The 26,846-nt window shown below is 42.6% G+C and overlaps 2 protein-coding genes across 4 annotated transcripts in view; one reads left to right on the top strand and one right to left on the bottom strand.

Moving 5' to 3' along the window:
* Positions 1 to 26,846, bottom strand: part of MED12L (mediator complex subunit 12L) — a 521,479-nt gene that overhangs the window by 56,024 nt on the left and 438,609 nt on the right. Inside the window, exons 28-37 of the mRNA XM_039912671.1 lie at positions 25,378 to 25,452; positions 25,047 to 25,237; positions 24,127 to 24,288; positions 20,638 to 20,749; positions 18,250 to 18,339; positions 16,592 to 16,701; positions 16,257 to 16,392; positions 15,266 to 15,427; positions 9,191 to 9,553; positions 4,305 to 4,461 (exon numbers count right to left, since the gene is read on the bottom strand). Coding sequence (XP_039768605.1) covers positions 4,305 to 4,461; positions 9,191 to 9,553; positions 15,266 to 15,427; positions 16,257 to 16,392; positions 16,592 to 16,701; positions 18,250 to 18,339; positions 20,638 to 20,749; positions 24,127 to 24,288; positions 25,047 to 25,237; positions 25,378 to 25,452 — 1,558 coding nt within the window. The remainder of the gene's footprint in view (positions 1 to 4,304; positions 4,462 to 9,190; positions 9,554 to 15,265; positions 15,428 to 16,256; positions 16,393 to 16,591; positions 16,702 to 18,249; positions 18,340 to 20,637; positions 20,750 to 24,126; positions 24,289 to 25,046; positions 25,238 to 25,377; positions 25,453 to 26,846) is intronic.
* The window catches only part of P2RY12 (purinergic receptor P2Y12), a 101,056-nt gene continuing 89,813 nt past the window's right edge, over positions 15,604 to 26,846 (top strand). For all 3 annotated transcript variants that reach the window (XM_029061719.2, XM_029061694.2, XM_039912666.1), the window contains exon 1: positions 15,604 to 15,773. The gene's annotated coding sequence lies outside the window, so the exon portion shown is untranslated. The remainder of the gene's footprint in view (positions 15,774 to 26,846) is intronic.

Genomic DNA, 26,846 nt, shown 5'->3' with positions numbered 1-26,846 from the left:
AAGGTGGCAGGGTGATTGCTTTAACGCAATGGTGAGGAGTTTCTGTTTGATGCAGAGGTAGATGGGCAACCCCTGGAGGTTCTTGAGGAGTGGGGAAATATGGACTAAAGATTTTTATAGAAAAGAGATTCAGGCCTCAGAGTGAAGTATGGGCTGGAGTAGGGAGAGAGAGAGGAGGCAGGGTGGTCATCAAGGAGGCTGATACAGTAATAGAGTAATCAAGATGAGATAGAATAAGTGTTTGAATCAATATGGTAGTTTGGATGGAGAAGAAAGAGTAGATTTTAGTGATGTTCTGAAGATGAAACCAACAGGATTTACTGATAGATTGACTATGTGGGTTGAATGAGAGAGAGAGGAGTCAAGACTAACACCAAGGCTATGAGTTTAAAGGACAGGAAGGATGGTGGAGCTGTCTACAGTGATGGGAAAGTCAGTGGGAGGACAGGGTTTAGGTGGTAAAGTAAGGAGTTCTATTTTGGACATGTTAAGCTTGAGGTGACAGCAGGACATCCAAGTAGAGATGTCTCGAAGGCAGGAAGAAATGTGAGACTGCCGAGAGGGAGAGAGTTCAGGTCTGGAGTTGTGGATTTGGTAATCGTCGGCACAGAGGTGGTAGTTGAAGCCAGGGGAGTGAATGAGTTCTCCAAGGGAGTGGTTGTAGATGGAGAACAGAAGGGGACACAGAACTGAACTTCGTGTGACATCTTCTGTTAGAGGGTGGGAGGCAGAGGAAGAGCCAGTGAAAGAGACTGAAGAATGAGTGGCCAGACTGATGAGAGGAGAACCAGCAGCAATGTCAGTGAAGCTGAGGTTGTATAACGTTCCCAGAAGAAGGGTGTGGTGGACAGTGTCAAAGGCAGCTGAGAGGTGGAGGAGGATTAGAATGAAGTAGAGGGCATTTAATTTGGCAAGAAGGAGATAATTTGTGACCTTAGAGAGGTCAGTTTCTGTGGAATGACATATTGGAAGGGGTCAAGGAGAGAATTGGAGAGGAACTTGAGACAGCAGGAGTAGAGAATTCGCTCAAGGAATTTGGAGAGGAATGGTAGGAGGGAAATGGGACAATAACTGGAAGGAACCTTGGGGTCCTTCTGAGGATGGGGGGAGATGAGCATGTTCAAAGCAGTGGGGAAGAAGCCATAGAAAGCACTTAACAAGTTCCTTTAAAATGTATATGTTAAAAGTTGCTTCTCTTTGAGCTTTGTAAATAAAAACTTCCTTGTCCCATTTTTATGCCTTCAAATTTCACTTCCTATTTGATGTTTATGAATAGACCTATTTCTCAAATGCACACAATGCAGCCGGCCCACAAATCCTGCCAAGAGTCATGCTGTCTTCTGGGGCTTTGCTAGATTAACTTAAATTCTTTTCTCTTGTCAGAAGTGATCTGGACCTAATTTTGTGGGAGTGGAATCTGTTTAAACTTAGTACCTTTCGGTAAGTCGGTCCTGCTGCCATTATGGTAGCTGACCACCGGCACTTTCTGACACTGAAATATTTGATGGTTGATGTTAGCAGCATGAGTGCTCCACTGTTAGCCCAACACCCAGCCTCCAGGACCCACTATGCGGGATAGAAGCTGCTCCACTCCCAGGCCACTGGGAGGGATTCGCATCAGCCCCCTCTCCAGCCTGAGAAGGACTCAAACGATGGCAGCAGAATGAGGCCTTTCCAACTTTTAGAAGATTGGGGAGGACAGTGCTGCATCTGTGGCTGTGACTTCTGAGACTGCAGGTCTGAATTGTGAGGAGCCCGGAACCCTGCTGCTCCTGATGTATTTAGTATCATCTTTGTTTTTATGTATTTTTTCCTTATGTGTCTGGTGCCAATCCTCACTATCGCCCCTTCATCCAATCAACCAGTGTTATTTACAGAGTGCTTACTGTGTGCAGAACACTGTATTAAGAGCTTGGGAAAATACAATAAAGCTGGTAGGCATGATACGTGCCCACGAAGAGCTAACATTCTAGAGTGGAGAGACAGATAGTAAAATGAATTACGGGTAGGGAAATGGAAAAGTAAAAGGATATATACATATGGTGTGGATATCAAAATGCTTAAAGGGTTCATGCCCGAGTTTATAGATGTGAACACCTTGAGGGACAGGGACTGTGTCTCTATCTCAACTGTATACACCTTTTCCAGAATTTAGAACAGGGCTTTGCATATAGTAGTGTTTAATTCATACTACCACTATTATTATTATTAGTACTACTATATTAGAACAATCTCAAAACCAATGAAATGGTTGGAAAACATATTAAAATGTGGTACTAAAGCAATGAAGGAACCATTCAATGGAGGGGCTGGTTTTTGGTTCATTTCACTTTCACACTGTGCTTCTCAGGGTCCCCCAGTGGCCGAATAATATAGGAACTCCAACGTGGTGCTTTTTCCCCACGTTCTTTCGGTGTGACACATTTCAGTCTCCTTGGATGGATACTGCAATCAGCTCCAATCAATTTTCATGAACTTTTCCAGCTCTCTTATCCAATTCCTCCTTTGTCATTCATTATGCTCTAGATGATATCTTCAAGTGAGCAACTGACAACCCAGACAATTCTTCCTCTGAGAGGTGTTAAGGAGGGGGAAGATAGCTAGTTCAGGAGGTTCAGAAAATTTCCCCCTAAATATGTTGTACAAGGCCAACAGTGATTGGTGGGAAAGAAGGCTTGATATTGCACAGTTTTGGTTCCATTCTTTGTGCACCTATTCACCCTTCTCAGAAATTCAAAACTTAAACTGAAAGTTTGATATCAGGAAGAAAAATTCCCCAAAATAACACCTTGAACTGAGAGAGTCTCACAGTTTTCATCTTTTATATTCTGGAGCCTGATTACATCAAGATGGGGAAAGGTTGGGGGAAGTAAGGCTCTAAATATAATGGAAAAAAGTATCTACCTTCTCATTTAGAAAGAAAATTAACTTGACATATTCATTTGGGAAATGCTGTGCTCAGAAAATTTTTCCACATTTGGAAACACAATAAATTTATTTTGTCCAAACCAGGAAAACAATTTACATATAATGAAATTTATGTCAGCAATGAAAAAAACCCTTTCACTAAAGTTCCAGTGGTCACTTTAAAATCCAAGAACGAACGACACTGATTTCCAAAGAAATATAAAAACTACAGTAGTCTGAACATGAGCACTGAGTGCCCAGTAGATTTTGTTGCTATTTATCATTGGGTTAGAATTAATAAACCCAATTTTTCAAGTAAGAATTATGATATATTAAATCAAAATTAAAGAAAGAGACCTGAAATGTGGTATCTACAGTAGCACACATTATTTTGTCTATAAGTGAAAAATCACTTTATAAATATCCTCAATTTCACATTATTTTATTTATGAACTTTCAGGTAGATACCTGAAGAACGTTGTGTCAAAGAATAAGCCACTTCCCACATTTAATATCAAAAGCGATCTCAGAACTTTTTCAACTAAATTTACAAAACCAAACTGTTCAGTGAAAGAATAATGGAATGTCACTAAGCCTTTACAGCTAACCAACTGCCCAATTCCTTAGAGAAGCTACATGCCCTGAAGAAAGACCTTGAGCCTGGTAGTCAGAAGACATGGTTCTTATTCTGGCTCTGCCCCTCGTCTGCTGTGTGATCTTGGGCAAGACACTTAACTTCTCTGAGTCTCAGTCTCTTCATCTGTGAAATGGGCTACAATACCCAGTCTCCCTCCTACTTGGACAGTGAGCCCCATGTGGGACAGGGACCAGTTCCTATCTAGCTGATACAAAATAACTAGTACACTGTTTGGGACATGTTAAGCACTTAACAAATGTAATAAGTATTACAGTAATGAAAAGATTCACTAGTATATTTCTAAATTTCCCTGGGCATTTCAGGTCAATAACGAAGAGGAGGAAATGGGATGCCTTGGAAAAAAGTTTAAAAGTTCATATTAATAATAATCATAATAATGATGGTATTTGTTAAGTACTTATGTGCCAGGCAGTGTACTAAGCACTGGGGTGGATACAAGCAAATTGGGTTGTGCACAGTCCCTGTCCCACTTGGAGCTCACAGTCTCAATCCCCATTTTACAGATGAGGTAACTGAGGCCCAGAGAAGTTAAGTGACATGTCTAAGATCACACAGAAAGACAAATGGAGGAGCTAGGATTAGAAACCATGATCTTTTGACTCTCAGGCCCGTGTTCTATCCCCTCTGCCACATTGCTTCTCTAAGTTAAGAGAAGGCCACTTTTTAAGGGAGAGAGGCATCTTTCACCCTACACACCACCCACTGGACAGTTGGATGGCCCTGCCGAGCCTGCACTTACCTGGGGTGAGCTGCTGGTTCTGGAGGAAGAAGCCCGGCTGCTGGGGCTGGCCCATGATGTTATAGCCCCACAGGGCAGACTGAGGGGGGTGCATCATTTGTGCAGAGATGGGGGAGTAATTGGGAGGCACTCGGTAGATGGTGTTCTGGGGATATTCCTTCAACATGCAGGAAGAAGAAAGAAAATGATTGCCATCTATATTCTGCAAAAATGAACAATACAGCACCTCATTCATTCAATCATTTATTGAGCACTTACCATGTGCAGAACACTGTACTAAGTGCTTGGGAGAGTACAATACAACAATAAACAGACATATTCCCTGCCTACTATGGGCTTACATCTCCCTGCCAAGATGCCTCAGCTGTACCCCGGTGGAGCTGACGTTGTTTCTGAGTGTGGAAGCGGAGACAGGAGGCCAGAGAAAGAGGAGTTAGCCTACTTCCCTCTTCTCTACAGGTGAGATAAATGAAAAAAAAAAGTCCTCTGCTCAGGTAACTCAAAACTTTCTCTTCTTACCTTGGCCCAATTTTCACGGAATCCAATATGCGTTCAGAGCACTGATGCCCAGGAAAAGAGAGAGAGAGTGAAATGCTTTCCTGGCAAAAGTTCTGGTTCTTTGGCATTCCCCGGAGCTTGAACTGTTTCAGGGCAATTAGTTGCAGGGCTCTTACTGTTTCTGACACACCTGAAGAGAGGAGGGCGGGGGTCACACCCTAAAACCTCTAACATCCTTATTAAACCCATCCAATCCTCTAGATTTGGTCTAACCAAGACACCCAAGGTGCCCTTGGATTATCATTAATTCAAAGCCCTCATGGGACAATCTCAAAATAAAGAGGACTCTGGGGGTGTGAAATAATTGTCCCTAGCAAGACCTGCTTGCTAGATGGCCCATGAGATGGGTTTTCCATATCTGGTTCCAACTATTCTCATATTCACTGGTACCAAAAACCTCATTCATTCATTCATTCATTCATTCATTCATTCATTCATTCATTCAATTCATTCAATAATATTTATTGAGCGCTTACTACATGCAGAGCACTGTACTAAGCACTTGGAATGTACAACTTGGCAACAGATAGAGCCAATCCCTGCCCAATGACGGGCTCACAGTCTAATAGAGGGAGACAGATGGACAAAAACAAGACAACATAATCACGATAAATAGAATCAAGGGGATGTACACCTCATTAGCAAAATAAATAGGGTAATAAAATACATACAAAAGAGCACAGTGCTGAGGGGAGGGGAAGGGGAGGGAGAGGAGCAGAGGGAAAGGGGGCTTAGCTGAGGGGAGGGGAAGGGGGGAAGGGGGAGGGAGCAGAGGGCGGAGGGGGAGCAGAGAGGGAGCAGAGGGAGCAAAGGGAAAAGGGGTAGCTCAGTCTGGGAAGACCTCTTAGAAGAGGTGAGCTCTCAGTAGGGCTTTGAAGAGGGGAAGAGAGTTAGTTTGGCGGAGATGAGGAGGGAGGGCATTCCAGGACAGCGGTAGGACGTGGGCCAGAGGTCGACGGTGGGATAGGAGTGAATGGGGGACAGTGAGGAGGTGAGCGGCAGAGGAGCAGAGCGTGCGGGGTGAGCAGTAGAAAGAGAGAAGGGAGGTGAGATAGGAGAGGGCAAGGTGATGGACAGCCTTTAAGCCAAGAGTGAGGAGTGAGGAGTCTAATGTCCGAAGGAGCCCTTTTCCCCTGAAGAAATCCAAATTAGCACCCTACTCTTATTGTCCAGACACAGATGTTAGCATATACGGTCCAGGGACTATTTCAATTATGGTTCAGCGGGGTTGTGAAAGAGGGGGAAGTTTGTTTTCCTGCAAAGACCAAAGAGATTCTGGGCTAAACTCAACAGGTGAGATGGTGAAAATGAATCCAACCGAACTAGATTTCAGTGCTTCATGTGAATAAGAATGGCTTCCTGGGAAAACAGTAAACTGTGGGATATTGGAAAACCAAAACCGGGTGTTTCAATAAGGGATTGGGTCCCAAAATTATTTTAAGTTGTAATATTGCCTACATTTGGAAATTAAACTTCAATTATTCAGCATGAGGAAAAATCATGAAAATGCAAATTCACAAAGGGAAGGGTGCATCCCCAATGTTCCTCATCTTCCCTCCCAAGCCCGGTCCTCTCCCAGACTTCCCTATCACCGTGGATGGCACGACCATCCTTCCCGTCTCTCAGGCCCGCAATCTCGGTGTCATCATTGACTCGTCTCTCTCGTTCACCAAACACATCCTATCCGTTACCAAGACCTGCCGGTTTCACCTTTACAAGATCGCCAAGATCCGCCCTTTCCCCTCCACCCAAACGGCTACCTTACTGCCTTGGGCTCTCGTTATATCCCGGCTAGACTACTGTGACAGCCTTCTCTCTGATCTCCCTTCCTCCTCTCTCGCCCCGCTCCAGTCTATTCTTTACTCCGCTGCCCAGCTCATCTTCCTGCAGAAACGATCTGGGCATGTCACTCTCCTTCTTAAACACCTCCAGTGGTTGCCTATCAACATCCGCTCCAAACAAAAACTCCTCACTCTAGGCTTCAAGGCTCTACCTCACCTTGACCCTTCCTACCTCTCCTCCCTTCTCTCTTTCTACCGCCCACCCCGCACGCTCCGCTCCTCTGCCGCCCACCTCCTCACCGTCCCTCGGTCTCGCCTATCCCGCCGTCGACCCCTGGGCCACGTCCTCCCGCGGTCCTGGAACGCCCTCCCTCCTCACTTCCGCCAAACTGATTCTCTTCCCCTCTTCAAAACCCTACTTAAAACTCACCTCCTCCAAGAGGCCTTCCCAGACTGAGCTCCCCTTCTCCCTCTACTCCCTCTACCACCCCCCTTCACTTCTCTGCAGCTTAACCCTCTTTTCCCCCCATCTCCCTCTGCTCCTCCCCCTCTCCCTTCCCATCCCCTCAGCACTGTACTCGTCTGCTCAAAAGTATATATTTTCATTACCCTATTTATTTTGTTAATGACATGTACATCGCCTTGATTCTATTTAGTTGCCATTGTTTTTACGAGATGTTCTTCCCCTTGACTCTATTTATTGTCATTGTTCTTGTCTGTCCGTCTCCCCGATTAGACTGTAAGCCCGTCAAACGGCAGGGACTGTCTCCATCTGTTGCCGACTTGTTCATTCCAAGCGCTTAGTACAGTGCTCTGCACATAGTAAGCGCTCAATAAATAAATAAATAAATAAATAAATAAATAAATAAATACTATTGAATTTAATGTTCAGGCTGCAAAACTCCCCTGCACGTGAACCCACTATAGGAAGAAGTAAGTGGGTAGGAGGAAGTGGAACATGATTTGGTGGCACACAGGAGAGGAATCAGAATTACGAAACCTCTGAAGGGAGAAGGGGAGGGTGGTGGGTGATCTGAGGGTGAGAGGGACCTTGGATTTGAAGGGGAGAGGGCACCTCTGGTGAAGCTTTAAGGTGGCAAAGCTAGTTTCATAAAGATTTTGATGAATCCCCACCCAAATAGATTAACCAATCAGTCAATCAATAGCATTCAATGAGCACTTACTCTGTGCAAAGCACTCTACTAAGCACTTGGGAGAAGACCATAGAGCATGGGCCTGGGAGTCGGAAGGACCTGGGTTCTAATCCCAGCTCCGCCACTTGTCTGTTGTGTGACCTTGGACAAATCACCTCATTTCTCGTCAGTTGAGAAGCACCATGGTGTAGTGGATAGCACACGGGTCTGGGATTCAAAAGGCCATGGGTTCTAATCCCAGCTCTGCCACTTGTCTGCTGGGCTTGAGCAAATCACTTCAGTTATCTTGGCCTCAATTACCTCATCTGTAAAATGGGGATTAAGATTGTGAACTCTATAAGGGGCAGGGGCTATGTCCAACCCAATTTGCTTGTATCTACTCCAGCACTTAGAAGAGGGCTTGGCACATAGAAAGTGCTACAAAAATACTATAATTATTGTTATTATTATTATTCTCTAGGCCTCAGTTGCCTCATCTGTAAAATAGGTATTAAGACTGTGAGCCCCATGTGGGAAAGGGATTGTGTCTAACCTCACAGTCTTACTTATATCTATCTCAGTGTTTAGAACAATGCTTGGCACAGATTAAGTGCTACAAGTATCATAATAATTATTATTATCAGTAATAATCATAGGAGACCCAATCCCTGCCCTCTAGGAGTTTGATCTTTAGCCCCAAATTATGAAGTAATTCCACATAAATTAACCATTCTCTATTCAGGTTTCCACAGCATGGGAGAGAAATGGAGATATGTGGGAAGCAAAGAAGAGGTAACAATAATAATAATGATCGTATTTGTTAAGCACTTACTATGTGTCAGGCACTGTTCTAAGCACTGGGGTAGATACAACCTAATCAAGTTGGAATAGTTCTTGTCCCACTTAGGGCTCACAATCTTAATCTCCATTTTATAGATGAGGTAACTGAGACCCAGAGAATTTAAATGAGTTGCCCAAGGCCACATAGCAGACCAGGGGCAGGGTCGGAATTAGAATCTATGACCTTCTGATTCCCAAGCCCATGCCCTATCCACTACCAGGGAGGGCCAACAGTGAGAAATAGAAAAGGAGTTTGGAAAAGATAGAAAATTCTGGGGAGATCTTCAAGGATTAAGGACTCCATCCTACTTGGTGGAATCTGCTCTCTGCCACAGCCACCTGAAAAACAGCAACTACTTTCAGGCCATATTAGAAGGAATATATACAGTGAGAACAGGATAATGCTGCCCTGGAATTACAAGCTGCCAGAGTCAAAAAGAAAAGAAGGCAACAAAATTCCCATTTTAATTCAGGGCAAGCAACTAAAAGAGAGGAGAAAGAAAAATAAAATATAACGACCCTGCCTCCCCCAGTCCGCACAACTCAAGGTTCATTTTCAGGATTAACGACTCACGTCAACTCTTGTATTCGATTTGGTCTTTCGCTTCCTGCCTTTTGTTTTCTTCTCTTCATCTGTAGTGGTTTTTCCCTGATCGGACAACTCGGCCGATTTCCTTTCCGGTTCCTGAGAGATGGGAGAGGTGGAGTCTTCTTCCTCCTCTTCGGGAGGGAGAGGCAGGGGCTCGAGGTAGTAACTTTGGGGTTTGGGCTTTGGGTGGGTGTGGTACAGAAGAAGGTGGTGCTGCTCCTCGTATTTTATCACCTTCCTGTCAACGCGGACGGTCCCGAACCAAGCCCATGAGAGCGGGGCTGGGTTTTTATGACCCTCAAACAAGTCCCAAGGGGAGACCTTCTGTTTCGTAGACACCTGGAGCCCCTGTTTCAAAATTAACATTTATGTGAATATATGTTCTAGATAGGTAACACACTAGCATCAGTGTTCGGGCTGTAGACTTTCTTTGAAGTGGTTCTAGGGTCACCAGCTTGCATGGATATTTGTATATTTGGGTTGTGTACTGGATTCAAACTCTCAGGCACTGAAAATCTACAGTCTCTGACAGGCAGTTAATATCCAAGTTAAATATCTTTTCTACCTTTCATTTGAAAATGGGAATCTTAACTACCATAAGGATGCTATCAAGAGGCTCTCCAGAAAAATGAAAACTGTCATTATATCAAAATTGAACCAAAGTAATCTTTGAGATTTTTTTTAAGTAATAACTAAAACACCACAGTGAACATTTTCAACCTCCTGCACAGGGGAACAAAAAATGTAGATATGAATAAGAAAAGTTCTGAACTTGAAAACAATGATCTTTAATAGCATTAAATAGCATTAATCTTTAATGATCTTTTCAATAGCACCAACTGATATCTACTGAGTTTTAGTGACTCTTACTAAGTGCAGAAAAATCAATCAACTGAACTCAGAACACTGTACTAAATACTTGGGAGAGTAAGATAACATTAGTAGAGATGATCCCTGCCCTCAAGGAACCTACCATATAGTGGAGAAGAAACACTAATATAAAATACAGAGAAGAAGAAGTAATGAAGTATAAAGTTACATATAAATCGAAGGGAAAGTGGAGTGATTATCCAAGTGCTTAGGTGGCAGGAGGAAGGAATATAATGTGAGGAGATTAGAAAATAATCAGGGCCGGCCTCCTGGAGGAGATGTGACTTTAGAAAGGCATTGAAGACGGATAGAGCAGAGGCCTCGAAGAGAGCTCATGTCTTCACATGGTTCCTAGATGACTCTCCCAAATCTACTTCTCCAGTCCCTCTCATTTTAACAACTCCACAAATGCTGCCTTCAATAACAGAACTAATAGGGAAGCAGTGGGTCTTGGGGGAAAATCCCAAGACTAGGAGTCAGAAGACTTGGGTTCAAATCCTTTCCATAACACTTTCCTGCTAAGTCAACTTGGGCAAGTCATTTTACTTCTCTGTGCCTCAGTTATTTCATCTGAAAAATGGGAATTTATGCTGTGAGCCCCATATGGAACATGGACTGTGTGAACCTGATTAGCTTGGATCTATCCAAGTGCTTAATACAGCCCCTGGCACATAGTAAGCACTTAGCAAATACCATTTGTAAAACAACAACAACAACAAAAAACTCTGTACTTCAGTCTCATTGGTAAATGGGGAATCAATACTTGTTCTTCCTCCCACCGTGAAGCCCCATTTTGGACAGGGACTGTGTCCAACCTGATTATGTTGTATCTGCCCCAGTGCTTACTACAGTGCTTAGCACAAAGCAAGTGTTTAACAGATACCATCATTATTATTTACTAAGCACCCCTTTGGTGCAGTGCAATGTGCTAGGCACTGGGAATGACAGAATAGCAAAGTGACTTGACTTGTTCCCTGCCTACAGTAAACATATACTCTAACGGGGGGAGACAAACACAAAAATATTTACAACTAGAGTGTTGAAAATAAATAAATTGGGTGATCACAGAGCATGGGCATGGATGTCAAAAGGACCCGGGTTCTAATTCTGACTCTGCCACATGTTTGCTGTGTGACCTTGGGCAAATCACTTTACTTCTCCATGCTTCAGTTACATCTGTAAAAGGGCGATTTAGAGTGTGAACCCCATGTGGTACAGGGACTGTGTCCCACCTGATTAATTTATATCTACCCCACTGCTTAGAACAGTACTTGGCACATAGTAAATGCTTAACAAGTTCCATTAAGGGGGTGGGTAAAGGAATTGATAACTAATAGAGTTGGCTGAAAGAATGATATGGCCCATGTGCTGGAAAGTTAAGTGAGGAAATCTTGTGGCAGGAGATGGGATTTAAGGGGGTATCTGAATGTGGGGAAAGTTGGGGTCTGATGACAGGGAGGGAGGAGGAAGCCGTAGGAACAGCGGGAATAGGGGGACAGAGGCAGGAGAGTCAAGAAGTGAGAAATAGTGAGCAAAGAGAGCAGATGGATAATGTGGGGCCAGATGGTGAACAGCCTTGAAGCTGACTGCAAGGAATTATTTTTGATATGAAGAAACACAGGGAGTCAGCGGAGGATTCTCAGAAGAGTACATATGTGGGCTGGGCAATGTCTGAAGAAGATGATCCATGCACCAGCATTTATTAGAGATTGAAGGGGAGCTGCAGGAGACTGGGAAGCCAGTGTGGAGATTAATATAAAATATAATAAAGTGGATGCAGAGGAAGACTTGGAGCCCTGTGTTGGACAGGGACTGGGTCTGACCTGATTAGCTTGTATCTTCCTCAACACTTAGAACAGTGCTTGATACATAGTAAGGATTTAACAAATACCACTTGACTTGCTCGCTTTATTCATCTCCCCTCCCAGCCCTAAGCATTTATGTACATATCTGTAGTTTTATTTATTTTTATTAATGTCTGTCTCCCCCTCTGCACTGTAAGTTCATTGTGGGCAGGGAATTTTTTTGTTATATTGTTATTTTGTACTCTCCTGGGTGCTTAGTACAATGCTCTGCACACAGTAGGTGCTCAATAAATATGACTGACTGACTAATTGAATCCAGAAGATACTGTGCAACTGTGTAGGGAAATTAGGCAGGATTTCTCAGACCAGGCAGATGTCTAAGATTTCCCCTCTTGGGTGTCCCATTGACACCTCATATTTATCATTTCTCAACACATCTGAACATTTTCCTCCTGTCTACTCCTCCTAGCTTTCCCATCTCCATCGAAAACACTCTGTCCCGGAAACCTGCCACCGTTGTGTCACCTGTGACTCCTGACTTTCAGTTCTACTATTCAATCTGCTGCTATATCCTGACTCTTCTTCCAACACATCTCCTGAACCAGTCCCTTTCTCTTCACCCAGATAGCTAATATGTGGGTCAAGCTCTCATCATATTGCAGTTAGATTCCCTCTGACTTGCCTCCCTGCCACTAGCATCTCCCCCCTCCGATCAATAAACATATTGCTGCACGGATCATCCTACACGCATCATCTCCATGAAGTGTCTCTCTGCACATAATTCTCCCATTCTCAAAGACCTCCATTGGCTTTCCATTTCCCTTTCCATGAATCTGAACTCCTGATACTAACAATCAGCATGGCCTGGCAGAAAGAGCATAGGCCTGGGAGTCAGGATGCCTGGCTTTTAATCCTGCCTTGCCTTTGCCTGCTGTGTGATATTGGACAAGTCACTTAATTTCTCTGTGCCTGTTTCCTCATCTGTAAAATGGGAATTCAATACCTGTTCTCCTTCCCCCTTAGACTGAGAGCCCCATGTAGGTCAGGAACTGTGCCAGAACTGACTATCCTGTATCTACCCCAGTGCTTAATATACAGTGATTGGCTCATAGTGATCACTTAGCAAATATCCAAGGCTCTCGTCATCCATCATCTTATCACCCAAGGCTCTCCATCAGCCTCTTTTTAAACTAAAAATCTGCCCTCTTCACCTGCTACTTAAAGTGCTGCCACTTCTTTAAGCATAATACTAATACTTTATTAAACTATTTTAGCACAATTTGTACAGAACTTTCTTGATTATTCCACTAGGCAGACTATTTTCAGGGGCTAGGGGCTAATTCCTACTCTCACCTCCAACTCTAAGTGACTTCTTTCAAAGCCCAAATGGGTTCCAAGATGCTGAAGGACTGAGCCAAAAGGAAATCATAACAAGAAAGGAATAAGGTGAGTCAGTGAGCATGTGTGTTTAGCAGAAGTGAATGGATCATCTGCTCTTTCCATTATCTATACTAAAACTCTCCCCTGTAAGTGTGTACATCAGACTTGATTTTTTTTCTTTTTATAATACCAAGACACCTCAATTTTAAGGGGCTTATTATTTTAAAAGGTGATGACTTTAAAGACCATAGCTATCAATAGCCTGTACCGTGATACAGTACAAGCCAAATCTGTGTTAACTAAAAACCACCAGGCATTCAACAATTAGAGTGGCTAACAGTTTAAAACATCATGGTAAAAACTGATAGAGTAGACTCCTTCAGGTAAAATGAGCAGCCATCCAACAGTAGCTTTTGGACACAGCTGCAAACTGTGTGATTAAAAAAGGCCAATAACTCTTTTTATACACCACTGTAAAAAGACTATATCGTTAAAACAAAATATCTCGTTATACACTATTGTTATAATATATTGTTATAACACCGTTTCCATTGTTATCTTTCTCTGTGGCCTTGTATTTCCTCCTGCCTTCAGGACAACTCATCTTAAACTCAACATGCCCAAAAGAGAACTCATTTTTCCATCCAAACCCTGTCCTCCCCAACTTTCCCATGATTACAGAAAACACCACTAACCTCTCTGTCTCACAAGCTTGCTACCTTGGCATAATCCTCAATTCACCATTCTCACTCATACACAGTAAGTGCTAAATAAATGCCACTGATTATAATGATGATTCAAACCACACACTCAACCTGTTACCCAATCCTATCAGTTCTACCTTCAAGACTTTGCTAAAATCTGTCCTCTTCTCTCCATCCAAACTGCTACTATGCTGATGCTATCCTACCTTGATTACTTACTGCATTAGCCTCCTTGCCAACCTACCAGCCTCCTGCCTCTCCCCACTCCAGTCCCCACTTCACTCTGCTGCCAGGAACATTTTTCTGAAAAAAGTTCACACAACATCTACCTCTTCCTCAAGCACTTCCAGTGGTTGCCCATCTGCCGCTACCTCAAACAGAAACTCCTTACTATTGACTTTAAAGCACTCAATCACCTTGCTCCCTCCTACCTTACTTCCCTGACTTCCTACTACAACCCAGCCCATACACCTTGCTCATCTAATGCCAACCTAATCACCATAACTCAGTGTCTTCTATCTCTCCACCAAGCCCTTGCCCACATTTTCCCTCTGGCCTGGAATTCCCTCACACTTCATATACAACCGAACATCACTCTCCCTACCTTGATAGCCTTATTAAAATCACATCTCCTCCAAAAGGCCTTCTCATATTAAGCCCTCATTTCCTCTACTTCCTTTCCCTTCTGCTTTTCTTGGATCTGTATCCTTTAAACCATTGTAATTCACCCCACTCTCAGCTCCACAGCATTTATGTACATATCCACAATTTATTTATATTAATGTCTGACTCTCCCTCTACACTGTAAGCTCCTTATGGGAAAGTATCATGTCTACCAATTTTGTTTTGTTGTATTCTCCCAAAAGCTTAGAACAGTGCTCGGCACACGGTAAGCACTCAATCGATATTGATGATTGATAAACCACTGGCAAGGAAAAGGATTTGATTTATCGCACATTGCAATATCAAAAGTATTTTAATGTATTGTTTGCTTTAGGACTTTTGTCCAGTTTCAGGCAAAAAATAAATTCTTAACATAGGCTAGAAATTTAGAAAAAACTGCACTGAGCAAAACTATCAAATCACTCCATTCACATTAACATGCAACTATTAAGATGGGTGAAATTTCAGGATGCAGTTATTTCAAAATGAAGAACGTCTACTGAATAATGAACTGTGAGAAAGTCAAAGGACTTTATAACTGACACCAAATTCCTAAAACTATTTGACTTAGACACCTGGAAAAAAATAATTAAACCAAAATGAAGGTGAATAGATTTAAGGAAAACATTTACTCTTGCCTGTTTCTTATCTATGGAGTCAAATCCTGCAATTTTGTTTCCTTTCGTGTCAATCAACGATCCCATGGGCTCACAAGTGATAACATCACACGTCTGCTTTGGCAAAGGGAGCAGCTGGCGAACTTTGTCAATACTTTCTGAACGTTTGTCCCCTAGTTCTTTCTAACAGAAAGGAGAAGTGTGAAAGAAAATTACAAAGTTTGCGGAATTTAAAACCAGGAAGTTCCTATTTGAAACATTTCCTTTTCCTTAGATGGGATGTTCTTCAGAACTTTAGCGTAGCCTGGGTTTCATCTCTATGCTGCTTTGGGTAGTGTTTTTCATTTCTTCTATTTGAGCAGAAAATAGAACATCAATCTAATCGGGGCTATTGCTCAATTTGACCACCTAGGGCTGGAGCAGGAAAAACACACATTTGTGTTTGGGATCCACAGGCAGGAGTTGAGCGATTCGAAAGGTTCTCGGCCATCCAGGGTATGTTCACAGACAACTTACAGTCATTTAATTGGTAAGGTAGCTGATTATTGCAACTTTTGTCTTACCTTGGTTAAAATTTCACTGATGTGGGTAATGTCAAGAACTAGAGAAATGTGATGTTTTGGGGACTGTCTAGCCTACAGAGCAATTTCTTGAGTGTAGAGGTACAATTCTATCAGCATCTAATCCTCTTCTACCATCTTTTGCTGCCTGATTTTATATACTGGTTTTTTTTTGTTGTTTTTTGCCTACTACTCATAGACCCTACTTTTCTTAAAATATTCCAACTAGGGTTCAAGATCAGCAAAATGGCTCACGTGTGCTATGCTGTGAGGAACACAGTAGTATCACAAGAAGTATTTTAGTTGTTAATTGAAAGCAAGATGTGATCTCTTTTTGGTTAATGTTCAAACTGGGAGCTTCAAATGATCATAATTACATAGCCGGAACCCAGAAATTGCATGAGGTGATGTGAACATGTGAACTGTTGTGAAAGCACAAATCACAGACTTACTTTTAGCTTTTTCACTAAATTCATGTATGCCCTTTTGTTCTCTTCCGCTCCCCCTTGGGAAGCATTTGAAAGGTCAGAGGCTAATGTCCCATTGATGAGAACACCCAGCATGTCAAGCACAGTGGTGAATAATTCACTAAGAAGTGAAAGATAATCATTATGTGACATCTTGAGCAGCAATAAGGGTACCGTAATCAGAGCAAAGCAAACAGTGCAAATAGTCTTTGGACAAGCAGATATTCAAAAATATCCAGAGAAATCGCTTTAGGCAGACTGGCTAAGATCTGAAAATCCCATCCATGCAGCAGGAGAAATTGAAAGAGATCGGGACCTACCTGTTTGTCTGCATGTCAACGGTTCCTGAAGTGATTATCTGAAGGAGCAGAAGAGCCCAGTCTGTAGTCCACTGAGTACTTCTCTGCACGGTGTCAAACATCCCACCCACCTAGCAAGCCAAACCCAATAGAAAATACATTTTATATCAAATAGGTAAAGCTGTTCCATATCATTTTTCATTTTCCAGTGTGTGGATGAGCCAAGCCTTTGATTTTCCTCCCCATCCTCTGTTTTTAATTTGCACCCTGGGAGATGGGTAGGAGCAGGGAGAGATCCCAAATCAGGATAATATCCTTCTAGTTAACCCCTTTAGGAATACAGCTCATTTACGCCCTTTCATTTATACAGCTTAAAATCCCCTTTTCCTTGTGTTCACAAGATAAGCATGTCATTTGGTACAAGACATTATTATTTTTTTAATATGCTAAATGAATGTATTTCAGGACTAAAATCCACTAGTATGAATCTGGTCTCTCCTGGGGAGAGAAAGTGTGAGAAGCAGCAACATGTCTTAGTGGAAAAAGCAAAGGCCGGGGAGTCAGAGGACCTGGGTTCTAATCCCAGCTTTTCTACTTGTTGCATGATCTGACCTTGGGCAAGTCACTAAATTTGTCTGTGCCTCAGCTTCCTCAACTGTAAAAATGGGGACTCAATACCTGTTTTCCCTCCTACTTAGACTATGAGCCTTAACTGGGACAGGGATTGTCTCCAACCCAATTAAATTGTATCCACCTGAGCACTTAGAACACTACTTGACATATAGTAAGTGCTTAACAAATAGATAAGTATTAATTAATTAATGAGTATTAATAAGATGATTTATTCTGCAAGGTAGAGTAGTATGATCTACCATTTGGACCTGAGTTTACTAGCTTGAGTCCCAAATTAGGATAATTCTGAACTCTTGTTCATCCTGTCACCTGAGCAAATTGGATTAATTCTTGGCCTCTTTGCCTATTCTGCCAAGACAGATACATTTTATTAAAAAAAGAACCCTCAAGTTTCATGTGAAAAATGTAAAAATTCTATTAACATTTCATCTAACTCTCATGCACAGTGCAATTCGTTCAATCAAATGCTTTTTATTTCAGAAACACAGTTTCAAACTAATTTCTAACAAGAATCAAAGATAGCAAAATCCTATTTCTTGTTAACTTTTTATCCAGGATCTAAGAAGGTCTCAGGAGACATGATTATCATATTTATGTCCACAGCATACCTGAGTCTATGCATCAAACTGTCTGGCTAAAAAGAGCTAAGAATAAACTTTAGCCTGCATTATACAGTCATTTGGGGCAAAATACACAGCTTGTCTGAAAAATGCAGATAACTGGGGACAAAATGTGTCTTGGGGGCCTGAACTACCTAAGCTATTTTTGTGTTACAAAAAAATGTTAGATGGATGTGCAGGGTTTAAGCCTCCGAGATGGGAAACAAATTCCCTCCTGGTTAGTGTGGAGATTTTAAAAAAAGGATGAGTTTGGGAAAAAGGGAAATGAAAATTAATGAAGCATTGGAAATAGAGACTGAGGTGGTGCAGGGACCACTGAACACTACAGTCTCTGTCCAGTTACAGACCCAAAACCGCTGCTTTCATAGTCTCATTCTCCTTCTGGATAGTGGAGCTAAGGAAAAAAGCCAGAATGATTTCTCTTACCAGGTTGAGGCGGAGCTGCAATGCTTCGTGCATCATCTGCCTTGCTTTAACATCATCTTGATATCGCTCTTCCCTCCAGTTACTTAAAATCTAAGACCAGAAATGAACGATTTTGGGGATCAGAGCTTGACTTCTTTCCGGATTTAGGGTAAAACCGTGCTCTGACACCAGCCTTCAGACCCGCCGTCCCCCTGAGCCTGGGTGGAAGTCGACTTTTAACTGACAAAGCCTGATGATGCCCTCTGAGACTCTGTGTGGGGGTTCTTTCTTACTTTTTTTTTCTGACCAGTGTGAGTTATTTCCCCGCTTGTTAGCATCTCTACTGGAGAAGGGACGGGAGAGGAGAAAATCAAGTCTGTTTTGCTAGTTGCTCACAACTTCAATGGAGGATCAGTGAGGAGGGCAACAAATTACTGGATAACATATGATTGATAGTTGCAGAGTTCAATTTTCTATGGTTTTCTACACCAAATTCCTACAGACTACAGAGATTTGACCGAACACTGGCTACTTTTCTGAACTTTTCCCAACTATGACCAGTGACCTTACTAAGAATTCTAGGAATTCAATTGTTAGGAAGGCCAAAAGGAGTTCTTTCTACTAACACCATCCCTAACCCTGGTCTGGGGTTTTCACTTTTCTGAACCCATTACATCTAATGCTTTCTTTTGGCAAGATCAAAAGGGCTGGATCTTCAACTGTATATATTTTCATTACCCTATTTATTTTGTTAATGAATTGTACATCGCCTTGATTCTATTTAGTTGCCATTGTTTTTACGAGATGTTCTGCCCCTTGACTCTATTTATTGCCATTGTTCTCGTCTGTCCGTCTCCCCCGATTAGACTGTAAGCCCGTCAAACGGCAGGGACTGTCTCTATCTGTTGCCGACTTGTTCATTCCAAGCGCTTAGTACAGTGCTCTGCACATAGTAAGCGCTCAATAAATACTATTGAATGAATGAATGAATGAAGGCCCAGAGCAAGGGGGAAAGAAGACAAATAAGTGAGAGCAAAAACTATCTAAAAGGATGTGGGTGCAACAATTTGAACAGGTGTCTAGGAGAAGCCAGCAGTTTCAATGGGATTGATCAGGGAGGTAAAGAAGAGCCATTCACCTATGTCTGAAAGAGGCTTAAGGCCTCTGAGAGTACTGTGGGTGAATGAAATGGCATCTCTTGGCTGGGGGCTTGTGTTTTCAGTCCCTCTACTTAATCTATTCTACCTGAGGGATTTTTTTTTTAAAGATACAATATTTATAGGAGAGCTCTGGGCAGACTGTGTAAGGAGAGATTAAATGTCATCTTTTCTCTTCGCCAAAAAATCTAAAATGAGAGCACCAGCTCACCTCAAGAGTTTTCAGAACTCAATAAGCCCAGTTCTCCTAGGGCTCTAAGTTACTCTCTGGCTGTGCATTTGGCACTTTGGGAGGAGCACCAAATCTTTCAATTCAGCGTAGCCTACTGGAAAGAGCACAAGCCTGGAAGCCAGAAGAACTGGGATTTACTCCTCGCTCTGCCACTTGTCTGCCGTGTGACACTGGACAAGTCATTTAACTCCTGTGTGCCTCAGTCACCTCATTTGTAAAATGGGAATTAAGACTGCGAGCCCCATGTGGGACAGGGACTCTGTCCAACCCAATTATCTTGTATCTACACCAGCATTTAATAATTAATCAATTATATTATAATCAATTATATCAAATAATAATTAATCAATCCCTTTCCTCCCTTCCCCTCTGCTCTGCCGCCTTCCCCTTCCCAAAGCACTTGTATATATTTGTACATATTTATTGCTCTACTCATTTTATTAATGATGTGTACTTATCTATGGTTCTTTTTATCTATTTTGATGGTAGTGATGTCTGTCTACTTGCTTTGTTTTGTTGTCTGTCTCCCCTTTCTAGACTGTGAGCCCACTGGGTAGGGATTGTCCCTATCTGTTGCTGAACTGTACCTTCCAAGTGCTTAGTACAGTGCTCTGCACACAGTAAGGGCTCAATAAATGTGATTGAATGAATGACTGAAAATGAATATTTATTGAGTACTTTCTGTATGCCCAGCACTGTATTATGCACTTGGAAGAGTGTAATATAACAATAAGCAGAATCATTTCCTACCCTCAATGAGCTTACGGTCTAGAGGAGCTTTGCCTGGCACAGAGTAAGTGTTTAACAAATATCATAAAACAAAATCACTAGAGGAACAGTGTGTGTTGGCTACTACCTACATTTCACATAAAATGAACACATTTCCAGGAGCATCAGTGTTCCTCCTAACGTGCCTGACCAGCTGTAGGAGAATCAGGTTCAAAGCAGTGACAAAAAAAAAAAGAGAAAAGGAATAGATGATGAACGTACCCGGGAAAGGGAAAATGCACCTTCTCTTACCTGATTGACTTGGTTTTGCAAGGATGTTAGGAGCCCTTCCCGCTGCTCATCCTGTCCCTTCAAGCAGGTAAGTACCAATGAAAGGAAAGGCTGCTGGCTCAAGAGAGACATGCTGTAGCAAAAGGAAACACAGGAGGGTCAGAAAGGAAAGTCAGCTGATTACTTCCTGCCATTATACACATCCTACCCCCGGTTGTGGGTCCCGTTCTCATTTCTTTTTGAAAAGAAAACTGCTGCAGTGCCAAAGGATACGGCAGGTGATGTCTGAGTGAATCACACTCGCTAGGTACTGCCCGAAAGGACTACAGCCAATAGAATAACAGCATTAGAAATCAATTGAATCAATGCCATACATTAACAGCTCTTAAACTTGGGGTCTGGTGGGAGATGAGTAAGTCTGGGAGTTAGTAGCCCTGGCTTCCAGTTCCACTCTGCTCTATTCTGACAAGTCATTCAACCTCTTAGGACCTCAGTTTCCCCATCTGTAAAATGGGTGTAATAATACCTCTCTCAAACATGAGATAACTGATGTGTTCAGTGGTTTGGAAAAAGAAGAGAGGGTTAGACAATTAATTACTGGTATTAGTAGTGGTATTGATATTTAGAAAGAAATGTAAACTATCTCTATTTGGGAAATTGTAGTAACTGTATTTATTTAGGATTTACCGTGTGCAGAGCAATATACTACAGAAAACAACTCCCTTATTCACATATCAGAGAATTTTGCTCCAAAAAATTTCAAATTCTATATCTAGACTTCAGTTATTAGCCAGAACCATAAACCTTTACTATCAGGACCCCTCCTCTCAAATTCCTCCTCACTTCTTCCCTTTCATTATTGTGATAAACATTGAAGAGGTATATCTTAATGGCAAGAGCACGGGTTTGGGAGTCAGAAGACATGGGTTCTAATCTCAGCTCTGCCACTTGTCTGCTGTGTGACAAGTCACTTAAATTCTCTGTGCCACAGCTACCTCATCTGTAAAATAGGGATTAAGAATGTGAGCACCATGTGAGACAGGGACTGTGTCTAACCTGATGACCTTGTATCTACACCAGTGCTTAGAACAGTGCTTGGCAAATAGTAAGTGCTTAAAAAATATCATGATTGTTATTATTATTATTGTATTTAACTAGGAAAATTCCATAGATACCATCCTTCCACAGTTTATATAGCATAGAGGCAAAGTACCCCAAAGTTGTTTTCTCTCCTTCATTCATTTGTTCAATTGTATTTATTGAGCACTTACTGTGTGCAGAGCACTGTACTAAGCACTTGGAAAGTACAATTCAGCAATAAAGAGAGGCAATCCCTGGTCACAGTGGGCTTACAGTCTGCAAGGGGGGGAGAGAGACAGATACCAAAACAAATAAACAAGCAACAATATAAATAAGTGGAATTATAGATTTTCAATTGTATTTATTGAGCATTTACTGAGTGCAGAGGACTGTATTAAGTGCTTAGATATATACATATATACATAAGTGCTGTGGCGGGGAGGGGAGAAGAGCAAATGGAGCGAGTCGAGGTGCCGCAGAAGAGAGGGGGAGCTGAGGAAAAGGGGGCTTAGTTTGGAAAGGCCTCTTTGAGGAAGAGCACCTTCAGTAGGGCTTTGAGGGGGGAAGAGTGTTTGGCAGCTTTGAGGAGGGAGAGCATTCCACACGAGAGGTAGGACGTGGGCCCGGGGATGGCAGCAAGACGGGTGAGATCAAGGCACAGGGAGAAGGTTAGTATCAGAGGAGCAGAGTGTGTGGACTGGGATGTAGAAGGAGAGAAGGGAGGTGAGGTAGGAAGGGGCAAGGTGATGGAGAGCTTTAAAGCCAATATTGTGTAGTTTCTGTTTGATACAGAGATTGATAGGCTAGCACTGGAGATTTTTGAATAGGGGGGTGACATGCCCTGAACATTTCTGTAGAAAGATAATCTAGGCAATGGGATGAAGTATGGACTGAAGCTGAAGAGAGAGGAGGTTGGGAGATCAGAAAGGAGTCTGATGCAGTAACCCAGTCGGGATAGGATGAGAGATTGGACTAACGTGGTAATGGTTTGGATGAAAAGGAAACGGCGGATCTTGGCAAAGTTGTGAAAGTGAGATCGACAGGATTTGGTGACAGATTGAATACGTGGGGTGATTGAGAGAACGGAGTCAAGGATGCCACCAAGGTATACTGGCTTGAGAGGTGGGAAGAATGGTTGTGCCGTCTATGGTGATGGGAAAGTTTGAGAGAGGACAGGGTTTGGGATGGAAGACAAGGAGCTCTGTTTTGGACACGTTGAATTTGAGGTGGCAGGAGAACATCCAAGGAGAGATGTCCTGAAGGCAGGAGGAGATGCAAGCCTGGAGGGAGGGTGAGAGAATAGGGAAGGGGATAAAGATTTGGGCGTCATCGGCATAGAGATGATAGTTGAAGCTGTGGGAACAAATTAATTCTCCAAGGCAATGAGTGTAAATGGAGAATAGAAGCGGACCAAGAACTGCCTTTGCAAGCTTTGTGAGTCCATGCTGGGATAGCTGTCTGCTTCCTTTGGATGGCCTGATTCAATCTCCCTTTCCTGTTGAATGATAATATTTCAGTCCTCTTTCAATCTCTTCATTTCCCAAATGTCGCATTTTGAAATCAAATGCATTGTGAAAAACAAGATGCGTAAGCTACTAAAGGCCAGCTGAATGAAGAATTTTGTAACTCTACTCTTATTGAGCAACAGCAAAGTGCTGAGCACCTTCAGTAACCATCCTAAAGTTTGCTGTTACGCTGCAGAGAATTTTAAAGTGAATATTGATCTCCACAGTGGCGAGAAGCAGCATGGTGTAGTGGATAGAGCACAGGCCTGGAAATCAGAAGGTTGTAGGTTCCAAACCCTGCTCCACCACTTGTCTGCTGTGTGACCTTGGGCAGGTCACTTCACTTCTTTGTGCCACAGTTATCTCATCTGTAAAATGGGGATTGAGACTGCGAGACCCAGGAGGGACAGGGACTGTGTTCAACTCGATTTGTTTATATCCATCCCAGCACATAGTAAGCCCTGAACATAGTAAGTGCTTAACGAATACCACAATTATTATTATTATTTGATGACTGCAGAGAGCACAGACAGTTTTTTAGGGCCCTAATTGCAAATGTGAGCATTTGACCAGTTGGTCTTGGGCTATATGCGCTCTAATCAATCAATCAAATCGATCAGTGGTATCTATTGAGCACTTACTATGTGCAGAGCCCTTGGGAGATGACAATAGAGTCGACAGACACTTTCCCTGACCAAAACAAGGTTACTCATTCATTCAATAGTATTTATTGAGCGCTTACTATGTGCAGAGCACTGTACTAAGCGCTTGGGATGAACAAGTCGGCAACAGATAGAGACAGTCCCTGCCGTTTGACGGGCTTACAGTCTAATCGGGGGAGACGGACAGACAAGAACAATGGCACTAAAAGGTTACGGTCTCCCTCATTTAACCCTGGGGAGGGAGGAGGTTCTCGCTGCCATACCTTTTTTGTTTTTGCCTGTCTCTTTCCTTTTTTGAAGAGGATCCTAAGTGCTGTCCTTTCTCCAGCTCTTCCCCAGCTGCTTTCAGGACCCTTCCTTGGACGGAAGTAGGCAGCTTGGCAATCAGCGGAGCCATCAACCACACACCTCGGCGTTCGGAGGAGCTAAAACCATAACCGGAGCTTATTTTACAGCAACCCCAGTAGTTATTGTTGTTTGACATTACTCAGAGGACAGAAACACTAAGCCAAGCACCGCTGGAGAAAGCAAACATGACCTCCCACACCTCAGAGACTGGAGTCAATAAAACACCGTCTTCCATTTCCTTAATGCCTTTGGCCTTGACCACATAGGTCCATACCACATAGACTTTCAAATGGAAAGTAAAATGGAAATCCCACTCAAATGGAAAAGCTGGCAAATCTGACTGGCTGGGGTGCCAGCTTCACCTCTGGTGAAAAGCATGTGCTGGTGGTGAAAAGGAAATGTCTTACTAAGATCTGGGCAGAAAACTCCTACTCTTAAGGTCGTCTTCTTCTTGTTTCAGAATCCCAGCTTTTTAAGATCCCTTCTGTTCTCATTTAATGACTGTCATAACATCCAGTTTGCCCATCTGGGGCCAGCAGAGTAAGTCAACCACATTCTGATTTTTACCTGTCATTTCCAGGAGTTTGGGTGCTTGGATTTTCAGTCCAGGATTTAGACTAACAAAGAAATGATCATTACAATATACCCTTAATTTACTATTAAATGAATATAATTAGCAGCAACTTACAAAGAAGTGCTCTTCATATCCCTATGCCTTACATCAAAACCGATTTACTGAGGTAGTAACAGTTCCTTTTTACGGGAGAGAAACTGCCAAGATTGCCATAGGTGATAATTCAAATCATTAGAATACAGAAAAGCTACAGAAAAATACCTTAGGAATGCCTTTTTACCATTCTGTCTTGTGTTACTTGTGTCAGCGTTTCCAATAGCAATTGGGTTGAAGAGGCCTATACCAGAGTTAGAAGAGTTATTGTTTAAATCAGCGGATTGCTGAAACACCTCTATTGTCGTCTTTGCAATATTATCCAACAAGCTGTTCATTTCAGCCACAGACCCAGAACCCTACAGTGAAACATAAGTAAACTAGCACATTCATGGTAGGTGTCACTCAATCCATGAACAAACTTGATCATACTTTATTTTGCATTAAATGGTTAGAAATATTTTTTTTGGCAAGCAAACAAAACAAAGCCAATACTCACAGGCTCCTTCATGCACTGCTTGATCATTAATTGAAGCTCCAACCAGGACTGCTTGAGAGTCCACTGGTCTAGATTCTGAGGGAAATCAAATAAATCAAAGAATGTTTTACCAAGGAAATTACCACTGTTTGAAAAGGCAGTTACTATTGCCAGGCACTGTATTAAGCACTGGGATAGATACAAGCAGATCAGGTTGGACACAGTCCTTGTCCCACATGAGGCTCAGAGTCTTAATCCACATTTTACAGATGAGGTAACTGAGGCACAGAGAAGTAAATTGACTTCATCAAGGTCACATAGCAGACAAGGGGCGGGTCCATGCTATGTCCACTAAGCCACGCTGCTTCTCTGTTAAGCATTTAATGTGGGAAGAGCACTGTGCTAAACTTGGGAGGGTACAATTCAACAGAATTGGAAGACACGTTCCTTGCCCACAGCAAGTTTACACAATCTAGAGGGTGAGACAGACATTAATATGAATAAATTACGACAACTTGATAAGTCCAATAAACAGAGGATTGAAACCTGGCTCAGCGTCATTTCCTGGCAAGGGTGTTCTCGGGTACTCACACGTTACCATGAGACTCCGAATCCAGACACACACTGATCAATCAATCAGTGGTATTTATTGAGCACTTACTATGAGTGTGGAGCACTGTATTAAACGATGAGTGCTTGTTAAGTGCTTACTGTGTGCCGAGCACCGTTCTAAGCACTGGGATAGATACAAAGGTTTCCAGGTTGTCCCACGTGAGGCTCATAATCTTAATCCTCATTCTACATATGAGGTAACTGAGGCACAGAGAAAATGGGACTTGCCCAAAGTCACATAGCTAACAAGTGGTGGAGCTGGGATTAGAATCCATGACCTCCGACTCCCAAGCCCACGCCCTTTCCACTGAGTCACGCTGCTTCTCTGCTTGGCAAGTATCATACTACAGATTGGTAGATACGATCCCTGCACCAAAGGAGCTTACAATGAGAAGATAGACATTAAAATAAATTACAATTGGGACTTTGCTGTGCTTCACTTGCTGTTGATCCCCTTTGGTTCTTCGTGAGTTGATTTGGTCCATTTCTCTTCCCCACCTCCAAGTTAGGTCACACTCGGTATTGTGATGCTATTGCTCATTTAAGAAAACAAGAATTGAATCCCTAGTATATACACATGACCTCCGAACTCCCTTGTATTCCTAGCATTGTAAGCTTCTTACATCTTCTATGTAGTCATTTTTTTGGAAGCAGCATGGCCTAGTGGATAGAGCCCAGACCTGGGAATCAGAAGGACCTGAGTTCTAAACTCAGCTCTGCCACTTGGCTGCCGTGTGACCTTGGGCAAGTCACTTAATTTCTCGGTGCCTCAGTTACCTCATCTGTAAAATGGGGATAAGTGAGCCCATGTGAGACAGGGACTGTATCCAACCTAATTAACATTTCTACCCCAGTGTTGGCACATGGTAGATGCTTAA

Source organism: Ornithorhynchus anatinus, chromosome 1 (assembly GCF_004115215.2).
Source record: "Ornithorhynchus anatinus isolate Pmale09 chromosome 1, mOrnAna1.pri.v4, whole genome shotgun sequence".
Classification (NCBI taxonomy): Eukaryota; Metazoa; Chordata; class Mammalia; order Monotremata; family Ornithorhynchidae; genus Ornithorhynchus; species Ornithorhynchus anatinus.
Note: the sequence above shows the minus strand (reverse complement) of the source record. Positions and strands in the feature narration are given on the sequence as shown.